Source organism: Pseudophryne corroboree (assembly GCF_028390025.1).
Source record: "Pseudophryne corroboree isolate aPseCor3 chromosome 3 unlocalized genomic scaffold, aPseCor3.hap2 SUPER_3_unloc_5, whole genome shotgun sequence".
Taxonomy (NCBI): Eukaryota; Metazoa; Chordata; class Amphibia; order Anura; family Myobatrachidae; genus Pseudophryne; species Pseudophryne corroboree.
The window spans coordinates 2,150,745-2,176,669 of record NW_026967541.1 but is presented as its reverse complement, the minus strand read 5'-3'; the positions used below and the strand labels follow the sequence as shown (position 1 = coordinate 2,176,669).

At 44.5% G+C, this 25,925-nt stretch overlaps 1 protein-coding gene across 1 annotated transcript in view; it reads right to left on the bottom strand.

Annotated features, from left to right (window-relative positions):
• Positions 1-4,346: 4,346 nt before the first annotated feature.
• The window catches only part of LOC134984329 (oocyte zinc finger protein XlCOF22-like), a 70,805-nt gene continuing 49,226 nt past the window's right edge, over positions 4,347-25,925 (bottom strand). Inside the window, exon 6 of the mRNA XM_063949934.1 lies at positions 4,347-9,157. Coding sequence (XP_063806004.1) covers positions 7,842-9,157 — 1,316 coding nt within the window. The 3' untranslated portion in view covers positions 4,347-7,841. The remainder of the gene's footprint in view (positions 9,158-25,925) is intronic.

Genomic DNA, 25,925 nt, shown 5'->3' with positions numbered 1-25,925 from the left:
ATGTTATGGAGAATGAGGAAACAGATGAATGTATAGGGATATGGGGATAAAAAGTACATATTTGACATGAGAAATGAGGCATAGCTATATTGTAACAGACCTCTCATTTCCTCACAGTAGCCATGGGCCAGATGTTATTTCCCATCATTTACAGACTTCTGCCGCTGCACCGAGATGCTAGGCTGTCAGCCAGTAGCCCTGCACCGCTCCGGCTCTTACATATAGTGTGCTGTTCCAGCTGGGAATGGGATGCCCCATCCACCTCACTGACGTGACAGGCTCAGATGTCAGTCATGCAGCCCCACTGCGCCCACTCTCTCCATACTCATACATACATGCCTTTCTGGGAGTGTCTCGTCCTGGTTGTCAATGAGACAGTGTCTCTGGCACAGCTGTGTAATCATGATGTGAGTGTGTGTGCTGAGTAGTGAGTACTGCTAGCAGCAAGTCTCACAGCTTAACTGCAGTGTATCAGTGTGGTGGGGGTGGGAGAAGGGGGTTGCTACACCAATGAGTCAAGGAATGGAGTAGTTGCATGGGACTCACACAGCAGGTGGTGAAAAGCTTAAAAAGGAGGAGTGGTTGGAAGGGAAAGGAACTATTTATTTATTTTTTATTTATTAGCAGTTTCTTATATAGCGCAGCATATTCCGTTGCGCTTTACAATTAGAACAATTATAGAACAAAACTGGGCAAAGACAGACAGAGGTAGGAAGGCCCTGCTCACAAGCTAACAATCTATAGGGAAATAGGCATTGATACACAAGGATAGATGCTACCTGTCACATAATGGTTCCCCAGGTTGCTAGGTTAATGGGTTGTATATATGATCCCCCCGCAATGTTGGAAGACAAAATGTGAGGTTATGTGGACTGTACAGAGGGGATGTAACTGGATAGGGAAGCATTGAAGGTTATGTGTGTGGGTCAGGAATTTGGTAGGCTTGTCTGAAGAGATGAGTTTTCAGAGAACGTTTAAAGGTTTGGAGACTAGAGGAGAGTCTTATTGTGCGTGGGAGTGCATTCCACAGAGTGGGTGATGCCCGGGTAAAGTCCTGTAATTTTGAGTGGGAACAGGTAATACATTTGGATGAGAGACGCAGATCTTGTGCAGAGCGGAGAGGTCTGGTAGGGAGATATTTTGAGATTAGTGAGGAGATGTATGATGGTGCAGTTTGGTAAATAGCCTTGTATGTAAGTAAAAGTATTTTATATTTGACACGGTAGAATACCGGTAACAAATGGAGGGACTGACAGAGCGGATAAGCAGATGAAGAACGTCTGGCGAGGAAGATTAGCCTTGCAGCTGCATTTAAAATGGATTGAAGTGGTGATAGCCTATGTTTGGGAAGACCAGTAAGGAGACTATTACAATAATCAATGCGGGAGATGATGAGTGCATGGATTAGAGTTTTTGCAGTGTCTTGTATAAGATAAGGGCGTATTTTGGATATGTTTTTAAGGTGCATGTAACATGATTTAGAGACAGATTGAATGTGTGGAACAAAGGACAGTTCAGAGTCGAGGGTGACACCTAGGCTTGAGCTTGTGGGGTGGATAGTTGCATTGTCAACAGTTATAGAGATATCAGGTTGGTAACTACTCTTAGCCGGTGGGAAAATAATTAATTTGGTTTTGGAAATGTTGAGTTTGAGGTGGCGAGATGACATCCAAGATGAAATGGCAGACAGGCATCCAGTGACACGAGCCAATACTGGTGGTGACAAATCTGGGGAGGATAGGTAGATTTGAGTATCATCAGCATAAAAATGATACTGAAATCCAAAGGAGCTGATTAGTTTACCAAGAGAAGAGGTATAGATTGAGAAAAGCAGAGGACCTAAGACTGAGCCTTGCGGTACTCCAACTGATAGAGGTAGAGAAGAGGAGGTAGAATCAGAGAAGTGAACACTGAAAGAGCCATTAGATAGGTAGAATGAGAACCAGGAGAGGGCTGTGTCCTGAAGACCTAGAGATTGTAGTATTTGTATGAGAAGAGAGTGGTCAACAGTGTCATAAGCAGCAGAGAGATCTAGAAGAATGAGTAGTGTGTAATGGCCTTTTGATCTAGCAGTGACTAGATCATTCACTACTTTGGTCAGCGCCGTCTCTGTGGAGTGTTGGGCATGAAAGCCTGACTGAAGTGGGTCCAATAAGTTGTGGGAGTTAAGAATGTGTGTGAGGCGAGTGTAGGCAATTCCTCAAGTAGCTTGAAGGGACCTGGTAGCTGAGAAATGGGACGGTAGTTAGAGAGTGTGTTTGGGTCAGAGTTGTGTTTTTTTAGAATGGGAGTAATGACTGCATGTTTAAACAAAGAGGGAAAGATACCAGTAGAGAGAGAGATTACAGATTTTAGTTAAGGTTGGGATAAACACAGGAGACAAGGTTTTACTGACCTGTGAGGGTATAGGATCAAGAGGAGAGGTAGTGGAGTAGGAGGATGGAAAGACTGATGATACTTCATCTTCACTTGTGGGATCAAATGAAGAGAAAGTGCCAGACGGTTCAGGTAGGGAATTGAGCAGGTCACTGGCTGAGGAAGAGCATACCATTTCATCTCAGATTTTATCAATCTTATCCTTGAAGTAGGAAGCAAGTTCTTGTGCACTGATAGTAGCTAGTGGGGGAGGTGAGGGAGGGTAAAGAAGTGATTTAAACGTATTAAAAAGTGGCTTGGGGTTATTGGCATGATAAGAGATGAGAGATTGGAAATATGTTTGTTTGGCAGTGTCCAGGGCCTGATGATAGGAGTAGTAGGTAGTCTTATATGTGAGAAAGTCACTTGGATTCTGAGATTTACGCCACTGATGTTCTACTTTACGTGACAGTTTTTGTAGGTGTCTTGTTGATTTAGAGTGCCATGGTAGGCATCTAAGCCTACGTGGAGTGTGATGGGTAGCTGGAGCCACTTCATCAAGGGCACTCTCTAGGGTCTGCTGCAGGTGTGATATAGCAGTGTCAGGTGTAGTAAATGTAGAGATTGGTGAGAGCAGTTGTTGCAGGGAAGTGGAAAGCTGTTGAAAATGTATATTGGCCCTCATTCCGAGTTGATCGGTCGCAAGGCGAATTTAGCAGAGTTGCTCACGCTAAGCCGCCGCCTACTGGGAGTGTATCTTAGCATCTTAAAATTGCGACCGAAGTATTCGCAATATTGCAATTACAAACTACTTAGCAGTTTCAGAGTAGCTTCTGACTTACTCAGCATCTGCGATCAGTTCAGTGCTTGTCGTTCCTGGTTTGACGTCATAAACACTCCCATCGTTCGCCCAGACACTCCCCCGTTTCTCCGGCCACTCCTGCGTTTTTTCCGGAAACGGTAGCGTTTTCAACCACACGCCCATAAAACGCTGTGTTTCCGCCCAGTAACACCCATTTCCTGTCAATCACACTACGATCGCCGGTGCGAAGAAAAAGCTGTGAGTAAAAATACTATCTTCTTAGCAAAATAACTTGGCGCAGTCTCAGTGCGAACATTGCGCATGCGTACTAAGCGGATTTTCATTGCGATGCGATGAAAAATAACGAGCGAACGACTCGGAATGAGGGCCATTGTTAGTATTTCTGTGGGTTAGTAGGTTCAGAAGGGATTAGTGAGGGTAAGGACTCTCAAGGGAAATTGGAGTGGGATCCCACATGTACCAAAGTGGGTAAAGAGCAGCTTTTAGGAAGGAAATAGGTGAGCCAGACCCTGTGGTTGACCCTTCTCTACCTCATGTGGGGTGGAACTTTGGACTCTCCAGTTCCTCAGGAGGCTGTGGATTCTTTCTGCCCACTACCTGGTGGTTCTGTGGTCATCTCAGGCCATGAACCTCCCAGATGCCTGGCCTCCAGATAAATATGAAATGGTCATGGAGGTGGTCCTGGGCTCTGTACAGGAGGAGGTGGAACAAGCAAAGGAAAGTTTTGACCCTTCTGAAGGGGCAATGGTGGACATTGCGAATGGTGAAGGGAAGGTTTTTGTGGGTGAAGAGTGAGTTATGCCATATATAGCTGAAGCATGGGTCTTCAGCCTATATGATGTGCCACCATTAATGTGGCTTCTGTCTTGTCCGGCCAGCTTGATTTATGGGCTTTGTAATTTTTATAAGCAGGATAAAGGCTGAGTTTTTTATTTCTGCAGTAGACTAGAATAAGCCCAGACAGTCCACTTCCATTATACCACCGGAATGTGACGGTCAGTGACCACCGTGCCATCACTTACCTGTATGCTTATATGAAACAGAATGATGGAAAACTTACACGGTTTCTTTACATCTTTTGGGGTCCACTCCGAGATTAGATATTATGGCGTAATTACTCAGACGGGAATATAAAACAGATAAAAAAATAAAAGCTATAATGCAATAATTAGATGCAAACAAAAGCTTTTATTATGAAATCATACAGGGGAGTATCCGCACCATATAGATGTAACATACAACAAACCACCGCAGATGGAACCCGGGTGACTCTAATGCACATGATAATGTACAGGGTATATATGGATAGGATCTTGTATCAGAAAACACTCCATGTCAAGATGAGTGTCTGCAACAAGTTAGGTAAACTACAAGAAGTGAAAACACGTTCCAATGGCCGCCATATTGTCGTGCAGCAATACAGATTGTGGAAACTGGCATTACACATTCACATTTACACAAAGCACAAGATACAAAATAAACAGCAGAATAAAGACCTAAGCATTTGGGATGTATTATTTAGGAAGTAAATAGAGGTACATTAATGAAAAGTGTGAGTAGCAGTCATCAGTCTGCTTGTGAAGGTCTCTAGAGTGGAGGCCTCTTGGACTGTGCAAGGCAGTGAGTTCCATGGTCAAAGCTAAACGTTCAACCCATAAATGAATTACAGGAGATTCTTGGTACTGCTGGTAACAGTCCTTCATCTGTAGAAGCCAGCAGGGCAGTAAGGAGGCAGAAGCTGCTTCTAGTACCTTGGACCATGTAATGCTGGGCTGGGAAGGTCATTTAGTTAATTATGAAATAGATTTGTCATCTTACAGGCAGCCGGTGAAGGGAGTAGAGAATGGGTGTTATGAGGCTGGAACGGGCTGGTCAGGTAACAGCTTGGCTGCTGCATTCTGTACTAGCTGCAAGATATAGTGCCCTGAGGAAGCCTATGAGCGAAATGTGCATTGGCGTTAGGCTGATGTGTCTAATGTGCAATATATAAATGTTAGAAAAAGTGTCCGATCAAATGTGTGTACGTACATAGGAGAATGTGCCTCTGTTAACCTGCAGATAGCGTTACGACGAGCGGTGCAACTGCCCGCCCAGTCATAATGCTATATGTGACTGGTAGAAATCTGAAATTAATTACTGCACTGATGAACATATAGTAGAAGTATTGATAATTAAGATCACAGGAGAAGGTGTTATTATTAGCCTGTATACAGTGTATCTAACGAGCGGTGCAACTGCTCGTCTCATTGTGAAACATATGTGATTGTTGGAAATTGGAAACTAATTACGGCACAGCCAAACTTGTAGCAGTATCTACACAGGAGAATGTGCTATTATTAGCCTGTATACAGTGTACCTGACGAGCGGTACAACCGCCCGTGCTACTGTAAAACATACGTGACTGTTAGAAATTAGAAACGAATTACAGTACTACCAAACTTACAGCAGTATCCTCAGGAATCAATAATCTCCATTGTGACATTTCACTGACGTGCTGCACCATAACAATCACTGCACTGCCAAACTTATAGGTGGAGTTTATAGCAATTAAAAACATAGGTGAATGTGTTATCATCAACCTGCATACAGCATACCAGATGAGCGGTGTAATTGCCTGTCTAATTGCAATAATATATACGACTGTTAGACACTTGAAAGCAATCACTGCACCGCTAAACATCTAGCAGGAGTACGCTTATTACCAAGTGTATAAGCATATGGATTGAGTTGGATCGAGATCTCTATTAATGAGAATGAGAACTGCGCAATATTAGCAGCAGAAAGCAAGAATCCAACTATAGAGGCACTAACTGCAACTACAGATTGCACGGTGATATATTTAAATCGTGCACATCATATCAGATGGGGCGCTGGATGACCACATAGGAGTTATTGCTGGCCCAAATTACTGTGTCAACTGACTATCTTTGGATCTTTTCTGAGTCACAGATCACATGGGAAATTAAAGGTGGTGATTCAGCAGGACATTGTAGTGACAATAATATTTTATAGCAAATTCACAGTCCAGCTTGCCAATATTATTCAGGCAACTGTGCCTAAATAGCACTTGATGTGGGTAATGTGACAACTTTGGGTGCTCTATTGAGTGACTTATCTCTTACCTCACATGTATCTTTTGCACTACAATAAAAGACACAATAAATCACCTTGAGTAAACGAACTCTGCAGGCATAATATGCAACACCCCAGGGATGGGATCGTGTGGAACCTGCAATAACTATTACAATATAGGATCTGTGTCTCTGTCTGAAATCATCTGTTAACCGACACACATTTACTATCATAATTATTAATACCATATTGCATCTGTGGAACACATCCCAGTAATGAGTATTATTGCAGTTAAATATTCACGTATTTCCCAGTAAGAACCTTTTATGTCAATATAACTCAGTGGGAACCAGTACGGTTTACGCACATTAGGACCATCTTATTACATAAATACAAAAGGCACTCGACACACCAGCTTTGTTTTTAATCTTTATTCACTTAATTTTCATTCTTTTTCACTTTCCTTACTATCTTTTATTACTTTGCTTGATTACAAATTTAAGGACAATACTAGTCTGATTAATATCCTTAATTATACATAAAATTAATAAATATTAAGTGTGGCAATTTTGCCTATAAATACGAATAACATAGGGATTTTTTAACAATTTATCAATAAAGAAAAATATTTTAATATATTGGATATTGGGTTGTGTGCACCGCACAAAAAAACTGATTTATTTTTTCTTTCCCCTCCCTTTGGGGATTTGACTTTATTCCTTGACCTAAATCAGTTGGTAGCACCTATAATTACCTTGAGAATGTCCCACGATTTATTCACTTAATTGTGATAGTGGTATTATTTAATATAAAGGTACCCCAAGTACATAAACTATCAGGACAGTTATATCCTGGTGCGGGTTACTCTCCAATTGGGAGGAGAATTTACTTTCTCCACCTTTTGGAAAACCTGAAAGCTCTGTAATTCTTTTGCTGGGTGACCCAGGTAGATGGCATTGCAGTAGTCTATGAACTTCTGAGGGAATCAAGAGCTTGATTCTGGTTATGGTCCACAGATGGAAGAATGAGGAATTGTATGTGGCGGATACCTGATGTCTGTGTCATCCACATACCAGGACAACACAAAGATTCAGCACACGTTCAGTATTTTGCGATTCTGAACACCAAAGCATAAATCCAGATGGTTGGTAAAGCTGTAGTCTTGTCCTTTGTTTGGGAGCTTCTATTATGTTTCACAAAGACTGAGTCACAGCCAACTGGCATCATCCACCCCTGGCGCTCAGCTAGACAACCATTTATTGGTATTAGGTTCTCAGTACATGGAGCAAAAAGCAGGTCATCTGCATAGCAGTGGTAGATCAGGCCATGACGTCTGATTATATCACCCAGTGGTAGCATGTATATTTTATAAAGCATAGGAGATCGGATTCACCCTTGAGGAACATTGGACGACAGTGATAATTATACTCCAGAAGATGTAAATGGTTTCGGACTTGGGTAATGTCTAATATGTTCAACAAGAGCAGATTTATTTCTCTCACAGCATGAAAATGGCTTCTCATCTGTGAAATCGCTGATGTTTAACAAGAACTGATTTCCGTGCAAAACATTTCCCACACTCAGAACAGGACTATGGCTTCTCACCTGTGTGACTCCTCTGATGTCTAACAAGATGTGATGTCGATGAAAAACATTTCCCACAGTCAGAACAGGAAAATGGCTTCTCACCTGTGTGACTTCTCTGATGTGTAACTAAATGTGATTTGTGTGCAAAACATTTCCCACACTCAGAACAGGAATACGTCTTCTCACCTGTGTGACTTCTCTGATGAATAACAAGATGTGATTTCCATGCAACACATTTCCCACACTCAGAACAGGAGTACGGCTTCTCACCTGTGTGACTTCTCTGATGACTAACAAGATGTGATGTCGATAAAAAACATTTCCCACACTCAGAACAGGAATATGGCTTCTCACCTGTGTGACTTCTCTGATGTATAACAAGAGCTGGTTTCTGTGCAAAACATTTCCTACACTCAGAACAGGAGTACGGCTTCTCACCTGTGTGACTTCTCTGATGACTAACAAGATGTGATGTCGATAAAAAACATTTCCCACACTCAGAACAGGAATATGGCTTCTCACCTGTGTGACTTCTCTGATGACTAACAAGATGTGATGTCGATAAAAAACATTTCCCACACTCAGAACAGGAAAATGGCTTCTCACCTGTGTGACTTCTCTGATGTGTAACAAGAACTGATTTACATGCAAAACATTTCCCACACTCAGAACAGGAAAATGGCCTCTCACCTGTGTGACTTCTCTCATGTCTAACAAGATATGATTTATATGTAAAACATTTCCCACACTCAGAACAGGAAAATGGCCTCTCACCTGTGTGAGCATGCTGATGAATAACAAAATGTGATTTGTATGCAAAACATTTCCCACACTCAGAACAGGAATATGGCTTCTCACCTGTGTGACTTCTCTGATGTGTAACAAGTTGTGATTTATATGCGAAACATTTCCCACACTCAGAACAGGAATACGGCTTCTCACCTGTGTGACTTCTCTCATGTCTAACAAGATATGATTTATATGTAAAACATTTCCCACACTCAGAACATGGAAATGGCCCGTCCCCTGCCTTAGCTGGCTGATGGGTAATAGGCTTTGTGTTCTGTGTAAAACATTTGGCATCTATAGAACAAGGAAACACTGTATCTACTGTCAGAGCTGTAACAGATGCACCAATATCAGAGTGATCAGGAGAACATTTCCCAGTATCAGAGGGATCAACTGATAGAGCTGGATGAATAATTGGGGTAATGGGGTTAGCTCCTGGAGAATCCTGTCTACTGTCATTATCTGTTATTTCAGAATCTAGGGATAACATTAGATGTCCTTCTGAGATATTCCTGCTTGTGTGTCCATCTGCTGGAAATAAAATACATTAATATATATAATGAGTAGACAAGACCCAGGGTGTTACAGGATACAATATATAATTCTATAACTGACATTTTTACCTGTAATCATTGCTTTTATGTTTATTAAAAAACAAAAAAAGCTAGGATGCTTAGAATGGAGCTTGATCAACACTGAACGCTCATGTGGGATTACTAGAGGGGACGTGGATGCTCATGTGGGATTACTAGAGGTGACGTGGACGCTCACGTGGAATTACTAGAGGTGACACGGACACTCACGTGGGATTACTAGAGGTGACACGGACGCTCACGTGGGATTACTAGAGGTGACACGGACGCTCACGTGGGATTACTAGAGGAGACAGGGACGCTCACGTGGGATTACTAGAGGTGACAGGGACGCTCACGTGGGATTACTAGAGGGGACAGGGACGCTCACGTGGGATTACTAGAGGTGACAAGGACGCTCACGTGGGATTACTAGAGGTGACACGGACGCTCACGTGGGATTACTAGAGGTGACACGGATGCTCACGTAGGATTACTAGAGGTGACATGGACGCTCATGTGGGGTTACTAGAGGTGACATGGACGCTCATGTGGGATCACTAGAGGTGACACGGATGCTCATGTGGGATCACTAGAGGTGACATGGACGCTCATGTGGGATTACTAGAGGTGACATGGACGCTCATGTGGGGTTAATAGAGGTGACATGGACGCTCATGTGGGGTTACTAGAGGTGACATGGGCGCTCGTGGGGTTACTAGAGGTGACATGGACGCTCATGTGGGGTTACTAGAGGTGACATGGACATTCACGTGGGGTTACTAGAGGTGACATGGACGCTCACGTGGGGTTACTAGAGGTGACATGGATGTTCATGTGGGGTTACTAGAGGTGACATGGATGCTCACGTGGGGTTACTAGAGGTGACATGGGCGCTCATGTGGGATTACTAGAGGTTATATGGACGCTCATGTGGGATTACTAGAGGTGACATGGACGTTCATGTGGGATTACTAGAGGTGACATGGCCACTCATGTGGGATTACCAGAGGTGACAAGGACGCTCATGTGGGATTACTAGAGGTGACATGGACGCTCATGTGGGATTACTAGAGGTTATATGGACGCTCATGTGGGATTACTAGAGGTGACATGGACACTCATGTGGGATTACTAGAGGTGACACGGACGCTCATGTGGGATTACTAGAGGTGACATGGACGCTCATGTGTGATTACTAGAGGTGACATGGACGCTCATGTGGGATTACTAGAGGTGACATGGGATTTGCAATAATAAAACAGCAAAGAAGAGACAGTGCTGTCCTGTTTGTGCACTAATAAATAATATATAACCTTTATTAAGTACAGTAAAGTATGTAAGATAAATCAGTGATATATTAAACACAAAGGTAAATGTATAAAGGTGAATAAAGTAATAAAGAAACAAGTGTATTTGTTGTTAAACATCGGCATGTATATTATATTGGGTGATAATTGATTCAGTGCTGGTAATCCTGGTCAGTAAGAATATATTTATATATTACACCCATACGAGGATGGGATAAATTACACATTTAATAATATTGTGGCAGAGTTTCCTCCAGCGGTAATCTCAATGGAACATCATACTGTATGTATAAACACTGTGTGGGGGGGATTCAGTTCATCGCAAAAACTCCCTAACCAATTAGCCGCAAAAAGTTATTGGTGATATTTCTCCATAGATTTTTTATTTTGCTCACAAATGTCTGCGCACTGAGCAGTTGTGCGGTGTTAGAAGGAACTCATTTATAATAAGATTTTAAACCTATCGGTAAATCTATTTTTCCTAGTCCGTAGAGGATGCTGGGGACTCCGTAAGGACTATGGGGTATAGACGGGCTCCGCAGGAGACATGGGCACCTAAATAGAACTTTTCCTATGGGTGTGCACTGGCTCTTCCCTCTATGCCCCTCCTCCAGACCTCAGTTAGAGAACTGTGCCCAGAGGAGATGGACAATACAAGGCAGGATTTAAAAATCCAAGGGCAAGATTCATACCAGCCCACACCAATCAAACCATGTAACCTGGAACATACATAACCAGTTAACCGTATGAACAACAACAGTGACGGTCCAAAACCGACTCCAACTGTAACATAACCCTTATGTAAGCAACAACTATATGCAAGTCTTGCAGAGTTTCCGCACTGGGACGGGCGCCCAGCATCCTCTACGGACTAGGAGAAATAGATTTACCGGTAGGTTTAAAATATTATTTTCTCTTAAGTCCTAGAGGATGCTGGGGACTCCGTAAGGACCATGGGGTTTATACCAAAGCTCCCAATCGGGCGGGAGAGTGCGAATGACTCTGCAGCACCGACTGAGCAAAAGCTAGGTCCTCGTCAGCCAGGGTATCAAACTCCGACCAAGTCGCCGCACGGCAAAGCTGTAATGCCGAGACGCCTCGGGCAGCCGCCGAAGAAGAGCCCACCATTCCTAGTGGAATGGGCCTTAACCGAATTTGGAAGCGGCAATCCAGCCGCAGAATGAGCCTGCTGAATCGTATTACAGATCCAGTGAGCAATAGTCTGCTTCGAAGCAGGTGCGCCAATCTTATTAGCAGCATACAGGACAAACAGTGCCTCTGTTTTCCTAATTCTAGCCGTTCTGGCTACATAAATCTTCAAAGCCCTGACTACGTCCAGGGACCTGGAATCCTCCAAGTCACTCGTAGCCACAGGCACCAGATGGAATGAAGAAACCACTTTAGGCAAATATTGAGGGTGTGTCCTCAATTCCGCTCTATCCACATGAAAAATCAAGTAGGGGCTCTTGTGTGACAAGGCCGCCAATTCTGACACTCTCCTTGTCGATGCCAAGGCCAACTACATGACCACCTTCCAGGTAAGAAATTTAAACTCAACCCTGTTAAGTGGTTCAAACCAGTGTGATTTTAGGAACTGCAACAACACGTTCAGGTCCCACGGTGCCACTGGAGGCACATAAGGAGGCTGGATGTGCAGCACTCTCTTTACAAACGTCTGGACTTCTGGAAGAGAAGCCAATTCCCTCTGAAAGAAAATCGAAGGGCTGAAATCTGTACCTTAACAGAACCTAATTTCAGGCCCATATCCACTCCTGTCTGCAGGAAGTGGAGAAAACGCCCCAAATGAAAATCTTCCATAGGCGCGTTCTTGTTTTCACACCAAGACACATACTTTCGCCAGATACGGTGATAATGTTTCACCGTCACCTCCTTCCTAGCCTTTATTAAAGTAGGGATGACCTCCTCCGGAATCCCCTTCTCCGCTAGGATTCGGCGTTCAACCGCCATGCCGTCAAACGTAACCGCGGTAAGTCTTGGAATATACAGGGCCCCTGTTGCAACAGGTCCTCCCTCAGAGGGAGAGGCCAGGGATCTCCTGTGAGCATCTCTTGAAGATCTGAGTACCAGGCCCTTCGAGGCCAGTCTGGAACAACGAGTATCGTCTGTACTCTTCTTCGCCTTATGATCCTCAACACTTTTTTGATGAGAGGAAGAGGAGGAAACATGGAGACTGAGTGGAACACCCACGGTGTTACCAGGTAGTCTACTGCTACTGCCTGAGGGTCCAGAGACCTGGCACAATACCTCCGAAGCTTTTTGTTGAGGCGTGACGCCATCATGTCTATTTGAGGAATTCCCCAAAGACGTGTTATATCTGCAAAGACTTCTTGATGAAGTCCCCACTCTCCTGGATGGAGATCGTGTCTGCTGAGGAAGTCTGCTTCCCAGTTGTCCACTCCCGGAATGAAAACAGCCGACAGAGCGCTTACGTGATTTTCCGCCAAGCGAAGAATCCTTGCGGCTTCCGTCATCGCGACTCTGCTTCTTGTCCCGCCTTGGTGGTTCACATGAGCCACTGCTGTGACATTGTCTGATTGAATCAGAACTGGTAGGTTTCGAAGAAAACTCTACGCTTGTCGAAGGCCGTTGTATATGGCCCTGAGTTCCAACACGTTAATGTGTAGACAGGATTCCTGGTCTGACCACAGTCCCTGAAAATGTTTTCCTTGGGTGACTGCTCCCCATCCTCGGAGGCTCGCGTCCGTGGTTACCAGGATCCAGTCCTGAATTCCGAACCTGCGACCCTCCAGCAGGTCAGCACTTTGTAGCCACCATAGGAGAGACACCCTGGCCCTTGATGTAAGTGCAGATGCGACCCGGACCATTTGTCCAGAAAGTCCCATTGAAACGTCCTCGCATGGAACCTGCCGAAGGGGATGGCCTCGTAGTCCGCCACCATTTTTCCCAGAACTCGAGTGCATTGTTGAACCCTTTTCGGTTTTAGCAGGTCTCTGACCATGTTCTGGATGTCCTGGGCCTTCCCCAACGGAAGAAAAACCTTCATTTGTTCCGTATCCAGTATCATACCTAGGAACATTAGTCGAGTTGTCGGAATCAACTGTGACTTCGGTAGATTCAGAATCCAACCGTGTTGCTGGAGCACTCTCAGAGAGAGCGTTACACTGTTCAGCAATTTTCTCTCTTGATCTCGCCTTTATCAGGAGATCGTCCAAGTATGGGATAATTGTGACTCCATGCTTGCGCAGGAGCACCATGATTTCTGACAAAATCCTCAGGGCCGTGGAAAGCCCAAACGGCAACGTCTGAAATTGGTAATGACAATCCTGTACAATGAATCTTAGGTATTCCTGATGGGAGGGATATATGGGGACATGAAGGTACGCATCCTTTATGTGCAGTGACACCATACTGGCTATAATCGTCCTGAGGGATTCCATCTTGAATTTGAATCTTTTCATGTACAGGTTTAGGGATTTTAGATGCAAAATAGGTCTTACCGAACCGTCCGGTTTCGGGACCACAAAGAGGGTTGAGTAGTAGCCTCTTCCCTGCTGGTTCAAGGGAACCCTGATAATTAGTTGCTGTAGACACAGCGTTTGAATTGCAGCTAACACTACATTCCGTTCTGGTGTAGAAGCTGGTAATGCCGACTTGAAATATCAGCGCGGAGGCACCTCTTCGAATTCCAGTTTGTAACCCAGGGAAACTATTTCCAACACCCAAGGATTCAGGTCTGAGCTGACCCAGGCCTGGCTGAAAAGTCGAAGACGTGCCCCCACCGGTGCAGACTCCCTCAGGGGAGCCCCAGCGTCATGCTGAGCGTTTTGAAGTAGCCGGGGAGGACATTTGTTCCTGGGCACTGGCCGAAGCGGGTTCTCTATCCCTCCAGCCTTACCTCTGGCAAGGAAGGAGGACCCCCCGACCTCTTCTGGACTTTTGCGACCGAAAGGACTGCATCTGATACGGTGATATTTTCTTTTGCTGTTGGGGAATAAATGGTAAAAAATAAGATTTTACTCACCGGTAAATCTATTTCTCGTAGTCCGTAGTGGATGCTGGGGACTCCGTAAGGACCATGGGGAATAAACGGGCTCCGCAGGAGACTGGGCACTCTAAAGAAAGATTTAGTACTACCTGGTGTGCACTGGCTCCTCCCTCTATGCCCCTCCTCTAGACCTCAGTTAAGGAAACTGTGCCCGGAAGAGCTGACAGTACAAGGAAAGGATTTTTGGAATCCAGGGTAAGACTCATACCAGCCACACCAATCACACCGTACAACTTGTGATAACATACCCAGTTAACAGCATGAATAACAAACGAGCATCACTCAACGGATGCCACATAACATAACCCTTTAGTAAGCAATAACTATATACACGTATTGCAGAAAGTCCGCACTTGGGACGGGCGCCCAGCATCCACTACGGACTACGAGAAATAGATTTACCGGTGAGTAAAATCTTATTTTCTCTAACGTCCTAGTGGATGCTGGGGACTCCGTAAGGACCATGGGGATTATACCAAAGCTCCCAAATGGGCGGGAGAGTGCGGATGACTCTGCAGCACCGACTGGGCAAACACAAGGTCCTCCTCAGCCAGGGTATCAAACTTGTAGAATTTTGCAAATGTGTTTGAACCTGACCAAGTAGCAGCTCGGCAAAGCTGTACTGCCGAGACCCCTCGGGCAGCCGCCCAAGAAGAGCCCACCTTCCTTGTGGAATGGGCTTTCACTGATTTTGGATGCGGCAATCCAGCCGCAGAATGAGCCTGCTGAATCGTGTTACAGATCCAGCGAGCAATAGTTTGCTTTGAAGCAGGAGCACCCAGCTTGTTGGATGCATACAGGATAAACAGCGAGTCAGTCTTCCTGACTCCAGCCGTTCTGGTAACATAAATCTTCAAAGCCCGGACTACGTCAAGCAACTTGGAATCCTCCAAGTCATGAGTAGCCGCAGGCACCACAATAGGTTGGTTCAAATGAAAAGATGACAACACCTTTGGCTGAAATTGCGGACGTGTCCGCAATTCTGCCCTGTCCATATGGAAAACCAGATAGGGTCTTTTACATGATAAAGCCACCAATTCTGACACACGCCTAGCCGAAGCTAAGGCCAACAGCATGACCACTTTCCACGTGAGATACTTTAGCTCCACGGTTTTAAGTGGCTCAAACCAGTGGGATTTCAGGAAACCCAACACCACGTTAAGATCCCATGGTGCCACTGGTGGCACAAAAGGGGGCTGAATATGCAGCACTCCCTTAACAAACGTCTGAACCTCAGGCAGTGAAGCCAGTTCCTTTTGAAAGAAAATGGATAGGGCCGAAATCTGGACCTTTATGGACCCTCATTTTAGGCCCATAGACACTCCTGACTGTAGGAAGTGCAGGAACCGGCCCACCTGGAATTCCTCTGCAGGGGCCTTCCTGGCCTCACACTAAGCAACATATTTTCGCCATATACGGTGATAATGCTTTGCTGTCACGTCCTTCCTAGCCTTTATCAGCGTAGGAACAACTTCTTCGGAATGCCTTTTTCCGCTAGGATCCAGTGTTCAACCGCCATGCCGTCAAACGCAGCCGCGGTAAGTCTTGGAACAGACAGGGCCCTTGTTGCAACAGGTCCTGTCTGAGAGGCAGAGGCCATGGGTCCTCTGTGAGCATTTCTTGCAGTTCCGGGTACCAAGTCCTTCTTGGCCAATCCAGAACAATGAGTATTGTTCTCACTCCTCTTTTTCTTACAATTCTCAGCACCTCTGGTATGAGAGGAAGAGGAGGAAACACATAGACTGACTGGTACACCCATGGTGTTACTAGTGCGTCCATAGCTATTGCCTGAGGGTCCCTTGACCTGGCGCAATACCTTTTTAGCTTTTTGTTGAGGCGGGACGCCATCATGTCCACCTGTGGCAGTTCCCAACGATTTGCAATCTGTGTGAAGACTTCTTGATAAAGTCCCCACTCTCCCGGGTGGAGGTCGTGCCTGCTGAGGAAGTCTGCTTCCCAGTTGTCCACTCCCGGAATGAACACCGCTGACAGTGCTTGCAGGTGATTCTCCGCCCAGCGAAGAATCCTGGTGGCTTCCGCCATTGCCACCCTGCTTCTTGTGCTGCCCTGGCGGTTTACATGGGCCACTGCGGTGATATTGTCTGATTGAATCAGCACTGGTTGGTTTCGAAGCAAAGGCTCCACTTGACTCAGGGCGTTGTATATGGCCCTTAGTTCCAGGATACTGATGTGCAGAGAAGTCTCCTGACTTGACCACAGCCTCGGAGGCTTGCTTCCGTGGTCACCAGGACCCAGTCCTGTATGCCGAACCTGCGGCCTTCGAAGAGGTGAGCACTTTGAAGCCACCACAGAAGAGACACCCTGGCCTGGGGGACAGGGTGATCAGCCGATGCATCTGAAGATGCGATCCGGACCACTTGTCCAACAGATCCCACTGAAAGATCCTCGCATGGAACCTGCCGAAGGGAATGGCTTCATATGACGCCACCATCTTTCCCAGGACTCGCGTGCAGTGATGCACCGACACCTGTTTCGGTTTTAGGAGGTCTCTGACCAGAGTCACAAGCTCCTGAGCCTTCTCCGCCGGGAGAAACACCTTCTTCTGGTCTGTGTCCAGAATCATGCCCAGGAAGGGCAGACGCGTCGTAGGGATCAGGTGCGACTTTGGAATATTCAAGATCCACCCGTGTTGTTGCAACACTTCCTGAGAGTGTGCTAGGCCAATCAGCAACTGCTCCCTGGACCTCGCCTTTATGAGGAGATCGTCCAAGTATGAGATAATTGTAACTCCTTGCTTTCGAAGGAGTACCATCATCTCCGCCATTACCTTGGTAAATATTCTCGGTGCCGTGGACAGGCCAAACGGCAACGTCTGGAATTGGTAATGAGAGTCCTGTTCCACAAACCTGAGGTACTCCTGATGAGGAGGATAAATGGGGACATGCAAGTAAGCATCCTTGATGTCCAGCGACACCATAAAATCCCCCTCTTCCAGGCTTGCAATGACCGCTCTGAGCGATTCCATTTTGAACTTGAATTTCTTCAGATAAATGTTCAGGGATTTTAAATTCAAAACGGGTCTGACCGAACCGTCCGGTTTCGGCACCACAAACATTGTGGAATAGTAGCCCCTTCCATGTTGAAGAAGGGGAACCTTCACCACCACCTGCTGGAGATATAACTTGTGAATTGCTGCCAACACTACCTCACTTTCCATGGGAGAAGCCGGCAGGGCCGATTTTAGGTAACGGTGAGGGGGCGTCACTTCTAATTCCAGCTTGTATCCCTGAGACACAATTTGTATAGCCCAAGGATCCACCCGTGAGCGAACCCACTGGTGGCTGAAATTTCGGAGACGCGCCCCCACCGCTCCTGGCTCTGCCTGTGGAGCCCCAGCATCATGCGCTGGATTTAGTGGAGGCCGGGGAGGACTTTTGTTCCTGGGAACTAGCTGCATGGTGCAGCTTCTTTCCTCTACCCCTGCCTCTGGCAAGAAAAGATGCACTTCTGACTTTCTTGCTTTTTTGTGAACGAAAGAAGTGCATTTGGTAATACGGTGCATTCTTTGGCTGTGAGGGAACATATGGCAAAAAATTCGACTTCCCAGCCATTGCTGTGGAAACCAGGTCCGAGAGACCGTCCCCAAACAATTCCTCACCCTTGTAAGGTAAAACCTCCATGTGTTTTTTAGAGTCGGCATCACCAGTCCACTGCCGAGTCCACAGGAACCTTCTGGCAGAAGTCGACATTGCGTTTACTCTAGAGCCCAGTAGGCAAATATCCCTCTGGGCATCCCTCATATATAAGACAGTGTCTTTGATATGTCCCAGGGTCAGTAAAATAGTCTCCCTGTCCAGGGTATCTATCCCCTCAGACAGAGTATCTGTCCATGCTGCCACAGCACTACACATCCAGGCCGAAGCAGTTGCTGGCCTCAGTAGAGTACCAGAATGTGTATAAACAGACTTCAGGATACCTTCCTACTTCCTATCCGCAGGATCCTTTAGGGCGGCCGTATCCTGTGACGGCAGGGCCACCTTCTTAGATAAGCATGTCAACGCCTTATCTATCTACAGTTTCCTACTGTATTGTCTTACTGACCTGTAGTTTCCTATTGTATTGTCTTTACTGACCTATAGTTTCTTCTGTATTGTCTTACTGACCTATAGTTTCCTACTGTATTGTCATACTGACATATAGTGGCTTCTGTATTGTTTTACTGACCTAGTTTCCTTCTGTAATGTCTTACTGACCTATAGTTTCTTCTGTATTGTTTTACTGACCTATAGTTTCCTTCTGTATTCTTACTGACCTATAGTTTCTTCTGTAATGTCTTACTGACCTAGTTGCCTTCTGTATTGTCTTATTGACCTATAGTTTCCTTCTATATTGTCTTACTGACCTATAGTTTCCTACTGTATCACTGTCTTACTGACTTATAGTTTCCTGTCTTACTGACCTATAGTTTCCTACTGTATTGTCTTACTGACCTAAAGTTTCTTCTGTATTGTCTTAGGGCCCTACACACTAAAAGATTATCTGTCCAATCTGGCTGATTGGAAAGAAAATCTGGCAATGTCTGGGAGCAAATGGCAATTTACTATTTGCTCTCAAAGATTGGAAAACAGACAAAAATGGACTTTCAGACAGATTGGTTACATTTGTTTCATTAAACCAATTTATCTGAACTGTGTTTGTCCATTTTCTTGATTTTAGGAGCAAATGGTTGATTGTCATTTGCTCCCAGACATTGCCGGATTTTCTTTCCAATCAGCCAGATTGGACAGATAATCTTTAAGTGTGTAGGGCCCTTTACTGAACTATAGTTTCTGACTGTATTGTCTTACTGACCTATAGTTTCCTACTGTATTGTCTTACTGACCTATAGTTTCTGACTGTATTGTCTTACTGACCTATAGTTTCCTACTGTATTGTCTTACTGACCTATAGTTTCTTCTGTATTGTTTTACTGACCTATAGTTTCTTCTGTAATGTCTTACTGACCTATAGTTTCTTCTGTATTGTCTTACTGACCTATAGTTTCCTTCTGTATTGTCTTACAGACGTATAGTTTCCTATATACATAGTTTTCCTGTCTATGTATAGTAGGTATGGAAGAGATAACTACCATACATAGACAGTATATATAAGCCTCAGCGTCTCCCTTCTGAAAATGATAATGAATAAGGTGTGTGTGTGGATACCATGCACATGTAACTGATTCTATTTACAGGAAACAATAGGGAGAGCCCACGGCTGTCTGAAAGTGTTCTAGATGGTAAAGTATTACACATATGAATATATTTCTTCTAAATAAAATATTTTTCACCCCGGTTGATATAATACTGACAATTCAGTCAATAGTAATCTTTCTTTTAATTAAGTAGGATCAATTTATATGAATTTTTAGTGAATAGTTATTAAAGGTTATATTTTAATTGCAATTAAGTTAACAAGAGTGCTCCCAAAAAGGAAGTTTACTTCTTTCTTTCCGGACCGCTCTTCTATGCAGAAGGGAAATATCTGCTGTTTATTGAGAGATGCTCCCTGTAAGGAAATTACCACTTGTAGCTGAAATTGCAAAAGACCCCTCCCCTTGCATCAGGTAAATTAATGTCTCCTATGATTATGACTTCTCCCTTTAAAGCCATTTTACTGATGTCCAACAATAGATTCCTGTTCAAATCCTGCCCCTGGCCACGTCATCTATAGATCACCCCAATGCGAATAATGTCCTTTCCCCCGGATTCTGTGGTGACCAAAAGGGCTTCAGATTTGTCTTAAATATTTTGTATTAATTGAAGTAGCATTCATGCTTTTTTTCCCACATACATTGCTACCCTCCCTCCTACACTGACCATTCTATCCTTTCTAAATAAATTCTATCCTGGTATAGATATGTCCCAGTCATGATTCTCATTGCACTATGACTCTGTAATTGCCACAATATCCAGGTTATCCCTGTTCATTATCACAATTAGCTCTGGAATTTTGTCTCCTAAGCTCCTAGCATTTGCACACATAGCTTTAAGAATTATGTCTGTGCATCTGTTATTAGTAGCCATGTCCAGACAGTACAAAATAAATGACAAGTTTAAAGTTGAAATTACCTGCTTGGTGATGTTGTTCAGTATTTGGTATTTGTTTTTTTAACTAATCAGGAATCACACTCTGTCCTTTACACCATGACTACACCTCGCTAAATGTAAAGATATAAACCTGACCACAAATGGCCAAATAGGTCTACTATATACAAGGCGTTATTTAATACCTGCATCATCTAACAAAATGAAGGTTATTTAATAAAAGGTTGCTAAACTGAGAAATTTAGATCCCATACAAATTAGGCGCGCCACAAAAAACACACTACTACTTATATATGATCCATAAAAACTTCTGCTTGTTACTTTTAATAACACTATAGTGATGTGTGTAATAACTCTCTACATGTGATGTTTGTCATGGATAGCCTTGTGTTATAAACACCCAACTGAGAACAGTGCTGATGGCGGAGGAGGGTGTAGGATAAGAGATTGCTGTAGTGACTGAGCAATGAGAATATGTTACTTCTGTAATAAGTGTTTTTTACTCACCTGTGCTGATATCTGTAGGGATCTCATCCTCCTTACACTGCTGATCACCCCTCACATACGTCTCTTCTTCTCCATCTATATCTTCTGCCTTTATATCAGTCACATACGTCTCTTCTTCTCCCTCTGTATCTTCTGCCTTGATATCAGTCACATACGTCTCTTCTTCTCCCGCTATATCTTCTGCCTTTATATCAGTCACATACATCTCTTCTTCTCCTTCTGTATCTTCTGTCATCATATCAGTCGCATATGTCTTTTCTTCTCCCTCTGTATCTTCTGCCTTTATATCAGTCACATACGTCTCTTCTTCTCCCTCTGTATTTTCTGTCTTTATATCAGTCACATACGTCTCTTCTTCTTCCTCTATATCTTCCGCCTTTATATCAGTCACATACGTCTCTTCTTCTCCCTCTGTATCTTCTGCCTTTATATCAGTCACATACGTCTCTTCTTCTCTCGCTATATCTTCTGCCTTTATATCAGTCACATACGTCTCTTCTTCTCCCTCTATATCTTCTGCCTTTATATCAGTCACATACGTCTCTTCTTCTCCCTCTGTATCTTCTGCCTTTATATCAGTCACATACGTCACTTCTTCTCCCTCTATATCTTCTGCCTTTATATCAGTCACATACGTCTCTTCTTCTCCCTCTGTATCTTCTGTCATCATATCAGTCACATACGTCTCTTCTTCTCCCTCTATATCTTCTGTCTTTATATCAGTCACATACGTCTCTTCTTCTTCCTCTGTATCTTTTCCCGTTATATCATTCACATATGTCTCTTCTTCTCCCTCTATATATTCTGCCTTTATATCAGTCACATATGTCTCTTCTTCTCTCCTTATATCTTCTGCCTTTATACGAGAAAGACGTTCTACCTAAATAACCCAAAAAAAGATGATTTTGGTACTTACCGATAAATCCATTTCTCTAAATCCTCTAGGGGACACTGGAGTCTTATACAGTAGGGGTGTGAAGCTTGCAACCGGAGGTGTGGCACAATCTAAAATTAGCATGGTCTGCACAGCCGGCACCTCCCCCTTCACATCCCTCCTCCCTCAGTTTGAAAAATTTGACTGAGAGAATAGGACATAATATTATAGCACTGTCAGAGTCGGTTTAGTTTGTGTCCCCGGAGGGGGCGCTAGTGGGTCAGTGGAGGTAGGAGGAATGAAGTGAGGAGGCAGGATTGGATTTCTGCGCATGTGCACAATGTAGTTTTATTAACAACGAAAAGTCCAGATAATAATGCAGCAGAAAATAAACAAACGCAATGCAATGGTATTGGCAATGGTAATGGCAATGATAGGAATACAGCTTGGGAGCTGAAAGTCTATGGCAGTGTATGATATGCAGACATGAACCAGAATAGTTAAAACATGGAGCCAGCAGAGGTGAAAATAATGGTAGCAAGCCTGGTAGCAGAGCAGGAGACTTGATGTTAAATGTCCACTGTGCTGTTGGAAGTGCACAGGCAGCCTGCAGGCTGAATCACAGGTGAGATGACGGAATGCACCTGGAGAGAGAGTCTCTACTGATGAAGGCTGGAGCACACTGCAGATGGTGGAGGTGAAGCCAGAGAGGTATTGCTGTAGTGCTGGTGCTTGTAGTTCCACGGAGGTAACAGAGGTACAGGAGAATATCCAGGAACACGGAGGATCAGGAGAATATCCAGGAACACGGAGAAACAGGAGAACAGGTCCAGACACACGGGTCGCAGGAGTGACACAAAGTTCAGGACAACCTCTGACTCACCCTGCAGCTCATGATATACCCCCTGACCGGCAGGTATTGGCTGGAGTGAGACAAGGGGGTGCGGCCAAGCTCCGGATTGGCTGCCGCACTTACACTGGGGAATACTGTCATGGCGGCGCCCATGCCGCGGCCCGGCAGGAACGCGGCGCGCTCTCACGCCCGTTGACTCCAGGGGCGCTTCCAGGCCTGAGATGGCATCCAAGAGCAGGGTGACAGATGACAGCAACATGCAGTGACCCCGGACGGAGTCCGCTCCGGCGGACAGACATAACAGCGGTGAGTCGATTCCTGACAAGCACTTGGCGAGGAACCAAACCGTACAACAAAGCAAACAGCATCCAAGAAACTCTTAACAGAAAAACCAACGCTGTTTGCACGAACTGTTTGAACAAGAACTTTGAACACAGCAGGTTGACAGCACTGAGGCGGGCGTCCAGTGTCCCCTAGAGGATTCAGAGAAATGGATTTATCGTTAAGTACGAAAATCCTCTTATCTCTTTCACCCACTAGGGGACACTGGAGTCCTATACAGTAGGGGACGTCCCAAAGTTATCCCCACTTAGAATCTCCGGACGCCAAGGTATCAAACCTGTAAAAGTTTGCGAATGTGTGGGCTGAAGACCACGTTGTCGCTCTGCAAAATTGAGTAGAGGAAGCACCTCAAATAGCCGCCCATGAGGCACCCACTGATCTGGTATTATGAGTACCAGTCTGAACCGGAAACTGCTTACCACAGGAAATATTAGCTTGCCGATTGGCAAAGCTATTCCATCTAAACAAAGACTGCCTAGATGCTGGCCAACCATTCTTTGGACCAAACCAATGGTCCGACCTTCTAAAGGACGACGTAACTTGTACATATATTCGTAAGCTCGGACAACATCCAAAGACACGTCCCCATCTGCGAATCCCTGAAAGCATGGGACTGTCAAAGTCAGAAAAATATCACGCCACACATTGCCATATATGCACCTCATGCGAGTGCCCGCTGCACGTGCATAAGCCCTCCCGTGCGTGCGTATACTCGGTCACGTGCACCCGCAGGCGCACGATGTGCGCATTTACGGTAGAGTTTGTGTGCGTCTAGCGGGCGACTTAATCGTTACATATTTTAGTCATATAATGTATTTTGTAGATTATGGTCCTTTTGATAGAATCTGAAAGTTTAGTTAATGTAGCATGTTCGGGGACAAAGAGATCCCTCTTTGTTTGATACGAAGGGTCAGACAGGGGTTACACAGTGGTGTTTAGTATCCATCGGAAGAGAATATAATTAGCAACATTCCGGTGTTGGTTTGAAACGGATTACTCGCTCGTGCGTATAGTTATGACTATAACAAGTTTATGGACATTTACTATAAATGCAGTTTATTACCCATGCGGCGGGAAACCTGAGTTTCCCTCCCACCTGAGCAGTGTGAAATAGTCACAGCCCACCTGTATGAACCAACCTATGACCTTTTGTTATAATGCGGAGACGAATTCCTGTGTCCAATGAACAATAAGAATGTAGGGACCATTGTACTGTATTGTGTGTAGTGTATATAAAGACAAGCCGACCTGGGCCAGCTCCACTCTACTCTTCTCAACGGTTCTCATCACTGATAATCGGGAGCTGGATATCCAGGAAGGCGCATGCGATTGTTTTCCCTTGTGCGTAAGTTCTCTGCAACCATTTTGTCTCTTATTAATGTTGTAAGCCATTCTCTCTCTCTCCTTCCCCTTAAATGAAATTGTGTCGTTATTGTATTTTATGTGTAGTAATTCGGTTAGGTATTCTATGTTAGTTTGGTAGTGTATAACTTGTATTGTGTATTCTTTTGCAATTGAACGTTCATTCTCTCCCTTAAAGGTGTTAGAACCTTAGACCGGTATTTGAGTGTTTATTATATTGCTAAAGTGTTCTCTGAGCGTCACATACGCTCATACAGCTTTAAAGTAACAAGGTTACACTGCGTTGCATTTACACCTTATCACTGCACAAAGGTTTACAGTATAAGTACATTACTTATGGTATAGTTATAAAGGTTTAACTCTGTGAGCGTCAGCGCCGCTTGTGATCTCCTCGTGGTCTCGAGCGTCCGCTACGCTGATAGTGTATCATTACGTTAGTCGGCAGCCTCTAGCGTGCTTGCCTCTACGCTTTAAGCCGTAAGCGAACGTGCCGCTCGTGCGTCTCGTCCACGGCTAAGAGTTTGCTACGATAAGTGCTTACCCTTACGGTACATCATACGCCAATTGCGTACTGTGTTCATTGACCTTTTAGAGTGTTTTAAATAGGATAAATTTATAGGCTTTATCAATTGGGGGACTCATCCGCTCTTCACATATCTGCACTAGGTAACTTTAGTAGACATTATCGGTCAGCAAAGGGCGGGAGGTGTTATCCCTCGTAGTGCTGACCAGATAAGCGTCTGCTTCGCTTAGTAAGGAGTGCTGAGGGAATCCGGTACCGGAAGGTAGGAACAGTACGTTATTGTCTTTTAAAACCTGTTTTGTTTCTGTTTTGCGTATGTATGCATAAGCACACACACCTGTATTTCTTGTTTACTATTATTTGTCCGTGCCTCATTCTCCTGATTGCCACATACTAGTGATAACGTGCTGAGACATTTGTTGTTATTAATAGTTAAAAGATAAAAAGTAATATTTAAGGGAATAATTGTAATAGGCACGCACACAGTCTCGCCTAGAAATACAAGGGAGATTTGGGTGGTGTTCAGTGAATGATTGCTGTTAAAGATCATTCACATTGATAAACGTGTAGTGTGTTACTGTGGACGTACTTGGTCTGTGTACACGTGTCCTTACAAGGGCAGGGCGTACGCAACAAGGGTCGACGCACGGAGCGTATATTACGCACTGGAGCGTACGGATACACCCAAATACAAGCCGCACGATAGTATTGTTTAGTAGGCGATAAGGAAATAACGCGATAACGCAAATCTATCTCAAATCCAAAAGTTTAAAGTTAAAAGAAAAAACCTTCTCTGTTGCAATTCTTCTGGGTTAGGCTAATACCAAATGAAAGGAATTCTGTACAGAAATAAGTGTTCGAATGTAAGAGTGTGTATATATA